The sequence below is a fragment of the Balaenoptera acutorostrata genome, chromosome 19 (genome assembly GCF_949987535.1).
Source record: "Balaenoptera acutorostrata chromosome 19, mBalAcu1.1, whole genome shotgun sequence".
Taxonomy (NCBI): domain Eukaryota; kingdom Metazoa; phylum Chordata; class Mammalia; order Artiodactyla; family Balaenopteridae; genus Balaenoptera; species Balaenoptera acutorostrata.
The window spans coordinates 63073968-63081825 of NC_080082.1; the positions used below are offsets into that span (position 1 = coordinate 63073968).

Sequence of the window (7858 nt, forward strand, 5' to 3'; positions counted from 1 at the left end):
GGCTGTGCTGTAAGCGGCCAGCTTGTCAGTGAGGGCTCAGGGTTCTTTGCAAAGTCGCTGTGAAGCCTGCAGAAGAATCCAAGTCCTCGCAGCCTACTTGGGCTGGGTGGTAGGCCTCCCTCACCCCAAGGTGTTGATGGCAGTTCTGTAGGGTCCTTGAGGTCAGGACCCTTGGTAGGGACCATAAAATCAGCAGTGATGTCCATGGAGTTCTGGAAGCAGTTGGCTTCCGGGAGGGCTCAGAAGCTCCTGGTGGTTCGTGTCAGGACTCCAGGCTGGCTGGAGTTCATTATAAGCATTTATGGGGGCAGCTCCTGGGGGTCCCTGAAATCCGGTCCCTGGAGCGTGGGGCCTGGGTCCTTCCTGGGCTAGCGGACTGCGAGAGCAGCATACACGCTGGGCTCTGCTGGGGGCTCCCCTGACTGGGGGGCGGGGGGTGCAGTCTCCCGTCTGAGGGTCGAGTGGTTCAGCTGGGCATAGGTCACATCCTGGGGGGCTTCAGATGCCGCGGCCTGCGGTGGGGGAGAGGGAGGGAGGGTGGTTGGGTGGGGGAAGCCTGGGTCCCGGGAGGAAAGGAGGCACTCCTTGGTGGTCTTAGTCATCAGGCTTCTGCTGGAGACAGTGAGGGTTGGTCTCTGAATCTTTCCTTCCTTCAGTCACTGTAGCTTTGAGCCTCAGGGAGGAGGGAAGTGAAGGAAGTTGAAATTGCTGTGACTGGTGGCTGGTTGTGTACGTTTGGTGCAGGGGAGAGGGCAGGACTGGAGATAGGAGCTGGGTGTGGCGTCATCAATGTGGAGGGACAGACCCCGCTGCAGCCTGGGAGGGAGTTAGGGTTCGCCAGAGTTTGAACGGGAGCTGATCCTCACCCCAGTTAACCAGCGCTCGAGGTGCGTTGCTGGGGTCCACCCAACCCCGAACAGACAGCCAAGGGCTGAGCGAGGGTTTTAGAATCCTCTGGAGTTCAGAAGGCATCCCCTCTGGGCCGCTCTGCAGCCCCAGGATTGGATTGAGCCCCTTTTGGGGGGCACAGACTCTTAGCCCTAACCTTCAGCCCTGCCAGCTCGACCTGAGCATTGCAACACCTTGAAGGTCAGAGGAGACGAGGTGTGGGGTCGCAGCAGCCCACAGGGCAGGTGCTTCCAGAAGGGAGAGGCTGCCGGGAGTTGAGTGGCGTCAGGGTTCAGTGGCCGCTGGATTTAACGTCTGAACAAGGAGGTGTGGGTGCCCTGGTCAGGACTGGGGGAGCTGACCTGACTGTCCAGCTGCCTGCCATCCTCCGGCTGTGTGTCTTCCACGACAGCATCCGGTGGGGACAGAACAAGGGGGTCCCATCTCTTGCCAAGATTCCCTGACATCTCACACGGCAGATGTCCAGCGAGGGCCAGAGATGTGGCCCAGGCCACACAGCATCAGATTCGAGCTCTCGCATCCCCAGGCCCAGAACCCTTTCCAACCACTCCCTGGTGTCCACTGCCCACCCACATCGTCTGGCCCTGTCTCCTGCCCCCAGGAGGGTCCCTCTTCCCCTTACACAAGCTCTCCTCCTGGAAGTCAACAGCTGGGCTGGAGCTGGGGGAGGAGAGAGGCGTGTGAGGGGCAGTGCGGGAGCTGCGCGCGGGCCGGGCGGGGTGGGCGTCTTTGGGAGAGGTCTTGCCTCTTCTGCCGGCCTCTGTCCTCGAGCACTGATGCTGCAGCCGCTGCAGGAAGTTGGGAATCGGCCTCCAAGCCACCCCAGAACCCTTCTCTAGGGTTACAGTAAGATCTGCGAGGGCCTACGAACTGATAAGATTATCATCCCCTCCCACCTCCATAAAGAATTCAAGAGAAAAATCTAAACCATAAAATACAGAACTTGCATGTGTTTTCAAACATTTCGTAAGTTTGAAAAAATCAAAAGAATACTTCAAAATACGTGTACAGGGCTTCCCTGGTGGCGCAGTGGTTGAGAATCTGCCTGCTAATGCAGGAGACACGGGTTCGAGCCCTGGTCTGGGAAGATCCCACATGCCACGGAGCAGCTGGGCCCGTGAGCCACAGCTGCTGAGCCTGCGCGTCTGGAGCCTGTGCCCCGCAACGGGAGGGGCCGCGATAGTGAAAGGCCCGCGCACCGCGATGAAGAGCGGTCCCCGCACCGCGATGAAGAGTGGCCCCCACTTGCCGCAACTAGAGAAAGCCCTCGCACGAACCGAAGACCCAGCACAGCCAAAAATAAATAAATAAATAAATAAATAAATAATAAATAAAATTAAAAAAAAAAAAGTACATTGGACACTCAACATTAAAAAAAAAAAATACGTGTACACTCCTATTTAATCCCTTCTTTTTAGATTTTCTCATTCGGAGATGCTGGAGGGGTTTTCTAACCTGACTTCACCCGTCTCTTAGGTTTCCCTTTGGCTGGTGCCCTAAGCCCACCACCTGCAGGGGCCTGGGTCACCCCGTTCCCTACTCACCCGACTTCCCGCGTCTTCCCTGACCCCGGTGTCGGACGAGGAGGAAGAGGAGGACGAGGAGCAGCAGGACGAAGGCCACCGAGACCCCGATCAGAACGTTCAGGTACCACTTGAGACCTGGGGCACCAGTGACGTCATGAGTGAGCCAGTGGTGTCATTTAATTGAACGCCTACTGTGCGCAGGCTCGCGCTGGGGTCTGTGCATTCATCTCCTCTAACTTTCACAACAATCGTGCCACAGTGACCATCCCTCCCACCCACTTTACAGACGAGGAAACTGAGGCACGGACAGGAAACGCGCATGCCCCAGGTCACCCAGCCTGGATGTGGCAGAGCTGGGGTTGGAACCCAGGACTGTGGGCTCCCTTGTATTTTTTTTAAATTATTTTTTTTAATGCTGTCGCCTCCAGGCAGAACACCAGTGCCGGGACCTGTCCCTCAAACCCAACCCCTACTCCTCTGCCAGCCCGGCCCAGATCTGTCCCCACTCTGCAGAGGCCTGGCATTACCCCCCCCCCGGGGCCCGTGTGGACAAGGGGGTGTGTGTCTGGGAGGGGCAGGCGGGAGGCTCTGGCCTTCCTGAGCTCTAAACAGGGCCTGTGCTGAGGGCTCCCCGTTGAGGGAGGAAGCAGGACGGCTCCTCCACGCAGGGTGAGCCTCGGACTCGGCGAGGAACATGACTCAGCCAAGATCCCAAGCTTGGGAAGTAGCAGCACGGTGTGACTCCCAAGCCCTGTTCTTTCCCTGGCCCCACGGCTGCTCCTTGGAGGGCTGAAGCCCCTGACTTTAAGGAGGAAGGCTCAGACACCGTCCCCACGCACAGCGTCGGAGCAGACTTCTTGCCCTTTGCAGTCGGGGAAGTGGGTCCCAGTGAGAAGAAGGAACTTTCCTCAGGCCATTAACTCAGGAAGTGGCTGAGCCAAGACCAGACTGAGCTCCTCCCACCACCGCCTCCCCACAGAGACCCTCACTCACCCGTCTGCACGCCTGACTCTGTGTGGGGGAGAAGCTGATCCTCGGAGCCTCCTGGGGGTCGGGACAGGAGGGGAGGGCCGGGGGCTGCTTCTCCCCACGCAGCCCGCTGCCCCTGCCCCAGGATGGCCCCGACATCTCCCTCTGCACGGCCCCCCCCTCATCCACCAGCCTCAGGGCCCCGGGAGCCCTTTGGTCTCCCTGCATCTCTGCCCGACTCCCAGACTCCCAGCTCCGCTGGGACACAAGCTGTGCCAGGGCCTGTGATCTTGGTCGCTTGGGGATCGAGGCCTCTGCTAGTCGCCCGCTCTTGTGTTGTTCTCTCAGGGTGAGAGACTACGAGGAGTGGGGACCAGAGGAGGATGGAGACGGGGGGGGGACGCTGGTATTTTCCCCTTCTGGTCAGACCCGAGTCTTCTCTGCCACCCGGAACATGTCTGGACCCCAGGGATGAGGATGAGGATGGTGCAGGGAAGGGAGTTGCCCTGGCTTTTTCCATCCCTTTACTGTTGGTTCCCCTCCTTCTGTGACCCCCTCACTCCCAGCCCAGCCCAGAGCTGGGGACAGGACCCTGAACTGACCAGGAAGACACAGAGGGTCAGGGCTGGGGTCCCTCACCTGAGATCAAGAGCTCCAGGGGGTCGCTGGGCTGTGACATCAGGGAGGGGGAGGTGCTGAGTGAGCTGTAGCACGTGTAGGTCCCACTGTGGGCTGAGGTCACAGGACTCAAGGTGAAGCTGTTCTGAAAGCGTGGAGCCGTGTCCTGCAGATGAAGGTGCTGGGGAGGAGTGAGTGACCCCTCCTTGGACGGAGGGCATTGGACCAGACCTCAGAGCCACACTGCAAGGTCACGTTCTCTGTGCAGGGTCCGGAGGCCCCCAGCTGGGCTGAGAGGGAGGGTTTCCTGTACATTCCTGGGGGCGAGGAAGGTCATGATGTGTACAGAGCCACCCCCAACACACCCTTGACCCTGAGCTGAAGGACCACCATCCTCTCTCCAGGGACCCTGTCTGTGACCCCCTCTCAGCTGCTCTCAGCCCCCCTGTGTGGGTCTCTCTCATCTCCCGGCACCCGCTCCATTTTTCTCACTCACTCTCCCTGGACCACTGCCCATCTCAGTGTCTGCTCTAGGACCCCCTCCCAGGACCCCATCCCCACCAGGGGTGACTCTGGGCCCAGCACGCTGAGCACACAGTCAGGACGTGGGGCAGGACAGGGGCCCCCACCAGCACCAGGCTGTCTCCACGGAGCACGAGCGAGCCCGGCTGGGCTCAGAGGGAGGCCTCCCTGTACGCGCCTGCAGAGAGGGGCAGTGGCACCGAGGGGGACGCTCACCCCACACTGCTCACTGGGGCTGCAGTGAGAGCTCTCCCTGGCCCTCCCAAGCCTCTCGCTAGTGGTTCTGCCCCAGGAGGGCAGTATCACTGACCCCCATCACCCCAGGGCTCACTGGGCACAAGGCTCAGGTCAGGGGTCCAGGAAACGATGGGGCTGGGGGCCCTCACCTGTGACCTGGCGATGCAGAGGGTCACTGGGGTGTGACCACACATGCGGAGGGAGCTGGGAGAATCATAGCATCCGCAGGTCCCCCCACAGGAGGAGTTCACGGGCCCCACAGGGCACACGGCCTGTCCCCTCCCATGGGTCCTCGATGTCCTGTGTCGGGCGGGTCAGCACCTCCCTCCTTCAGCAGGTGCAAAGTGCCCGCTGCAGACTGTGAGCTGCGTGCCAGGGACACGCTCCCTCGTGAGGCCACCACAGGGCGTGGCTGGGCTGAGGGGGGGGGGCTCTGTGCACCCCTGAGGGAGGGGGAGGGGCTGGGTTAAAGGGGGAGCGTCACCCCGCTCACCGCAGGTGTGGGCTGCGAGGGGAGACGTCCGTCCCCCGGTGCCCACACTCTGCTCCCTCTGCCTGTGAGGACGCCGCCGCAGTGGGAGGGGACCCGGGTCCTCCCTCCCGCCTGTCTCCACCAGGGGCAGGGGGTCACTCCGCTCTACCTGTCTTTCCTGCTGCGAGAGGCACACTGATACTGCCTTGCAGGGCTTGAGCTCAAGGATTCAAAGGGGAAACTGGCCTTGTTACTGGAGTCCCGTGGGGCCTCAGCCTCCCAGAGTCCAGAGGGCCTCTCTCTATACAGACGGTAGACATCTGCCCTCAGAGACCCCGGACACCATATGGTCACAGGGCTTCCCTTGGTGACCATGGGGCCTAGGTCAGCCCAGATGGAGGGTGTCAGGTGGATTCCTGGAAAGGAATCAGACCTGAAGTGTCAGGGGTGCCTTTTTCCCCTCAGTTTCCCCAGCTGTCACCCCCAGACCCCTTCCAGACTGGTCACCATCATCCCAGACCTGCTGTGCTCCCCCCAGATGACCAGGGGCTTGTGGGATTGAAGCAGGTCTTGGGGGGGCTCACCTGCCGGGACCTGGTCCCATGGGTCCAGGCTCAGCCCTGGGAGAGAGTTCCCTGTGAGCGCCCATCCCCCAGCACACATAGATGCTCCAGGCCTGGTCTGGGCCCTGAGCGCTGGGGTCAGATCTGGGGCTGAGCACACCCTTCCTCCCCCACCAAGTTCTGCCCCCCCTGAGCCTTCTTAGACCTGGGGTCTCTCAGGTGAAGCTGAGACCTGGGAGGAGAGGGGCCCCTTTCCCCCTCCCTTCCCCAAAGCCCACGGAGGCAGAGAAGGGCAGTGAGGGTCGGGGTCGTGGCTGTGCCTCCCATGGTCCCCAGCCGTGCTGGTGTCTTACAGAGTCCACAGAGGCAGCAGGACAGACAGATGCACGGGGGTGACAAGGTGCGGGCTCTGTGTTGCACATTACCGGTTCCTTCCTAGCAGCCTCTCAGAAAGAGGAACAGCCCCCCAGGGCCTCATGCTGCTCTCCCTGCAGGATGGGGCCCAGGAGACAGCAGGCTCTGGGGATGTTTCAGGCCAGATCTGATACTCACCAGATCCCCCTCCCCCACTCTGCCTTCCTGTCCTACCTCCTCATGCCAAATCCAAATCCAGAGAGTGACATAACATCCCAGAACATGAGGCTAGAAGAAGCAGGCCTAGGAGCTACCCCAATACCTGTTCCAATTCTTATTCTGCCTCTTACGTAGGCTGTGTGATCTGGGGCAAGTAACTTCCCTTTCCTGAGCTTCTGTAAATGCAAATCTTGTTCCTTTCTTTCGTCATCTAGTCCAGTCAGTCAGTATTTGTTGAGCAATGGCCATGTTCAGTCATGGTGCCAGACACTGGAGATTCACTGGTGAAGCCGACAGATTCCTTTCCTGCGCTCATGGGGCCCAGAGTGCTGAAAACAGACATTGCAAATATTTACATGGCAAACAATTCAGTTATAGTCTTGGGAGACTGTTACAAGTTGGAAGAAAAAAGAAAACGGGGAACAGTGAGTTTCATTAACAGGTAGACGCCATGAAGCCTGGGTCCTGGTTGTGAGGTGTCCTTCTGGTGGATGGATGAGTAGTTAGCTCAGGGGTGGTGGTGGCGGTGGTGGTGGTGGAGGCATCCTTGACCAGAAAGATCTTGAGCTGTTCTCAGAACTGAGAGCAATTAGGCGAGGGCTGGGGCCTTGCCACACAGGATCTTGAGCACCATGTAAGTATTTTGGATTTTATCTTTAAAGCAATTGGAAAATTTTAAACAGCAGAGAGTATGAACAGATTTCTATTAGAAAAGGATTACCACCATATAGAAAATGTAACGCAGGAGGGCTCTATTGAGAATTAACTCTATTAATAGTAAAATTCCAACATTAATCTCTCTCCTGGATGATGTGTTGACCAGTATTTTAAGTCATTCATGTGGTTTTCTCCTATAAACCTTACACGAACTTATAACTCAACATGTATTTATAGTTGAGTGGAATGAAAAAGGAAGGCTTCTTGGTCTGGCAGGTTGGAAAGGACATGGCTCCGTTCACACTGGCGAAGGGGGCAGGCTGAGGAGGTACGGAATTGCTCAGTAGCTCTGTGTATGTGTGTGTTTGGGGGAGACATGGTTAAGTGTGATGAGTTTGGCTGCAGAGGGAGAGCGGCGTTTGCTGGGGCTGATCATTCACAGCCTGGAATATCAGATGATGCACCTTGACTTTGTTTCAAAGGTGGAAACTGTTGGAAGGGTTTTGAGCAGGGCAGGTTCAGATCCTTTGGAGGTGGTGAGAGGAATGAGCTGGAGTAAGGAGTGGAGCCCAGATTGGAGGACCAGGAAGGAGGCTGATGTGATGAAACAGACAAGATGTCCTGAGCCTTGCAATGGATCAGGGACATTGTTAAGGGCTCAAGGGGCACACTGTGTGGATTTGGTGGTTGGATGTGAAGTGCAGGAGACTGGGGAACTGAAAGCGCTCCCACTCTCTGCCTTGGTTGTCTGGAGGAGCCAACGGGGGGGTCATAAATGGGGTGACCCTGGGAGAGAGGGACGCATGCGGAGA

General features: G+C 58.5%; 1 protein-coding gene across 1 annotated transcript; it reads right to left on the minus strand.

Annotated features, from left to right (window-relative positions):
• Positions 1-368: 368 nt before the first annotated feature.
• On the minus strand, positions 369-5916 carry LOC103001208 (leukocyte immunoglobulin-like receptor subfamily B member 3). The gene is made up of 10 exons (XM_057533742.1): positions 5838-5916; positions 5423-5669; positions 5103-5224; positions 4254-4339; positions 4044-4188; positions 3429-3479; positions 2454-2570; positions 1532-1744; positions 1251-1303; positions 369-512 (listed from the first exon to the last, which is right to left on the minus strand). The coding sequence occupies exons 1-10, from the start codon at positions 5914-5916 to the stop codon at positions 369-371; spliced, it is 1257 nt and encodes a 418-aa protein (XP_057389725.1).
• Positions 5917-7858: the final 1942 nt, after the last annotated feature.

Bases quoted from the DNA above. Each gene is read 5' to 3' on its own strand.
- LOC103001208 (XM_057533742.1), bottom strand. From the start codon at position 5,916: ATGTGTGCTGGGGGATGGGCGCTCACAGGGAACTCTCTCCCAGGGCTG. The intron at 4,340-5,102 runs GTGCTGACCCGC...CCTCGCCCCCAG, and splicing joins GCACCTGCTGAAGGAGGGAG to GAATGTACAGGAAACCCTCC. The intron at 4,189-4,253 runs GTCTGGTCCAAT...CTTCATCTGCAG, and splicing joins CCTTGCAGTGTGGCTCTGAG to GACACGGCTCCACGCTTTCA.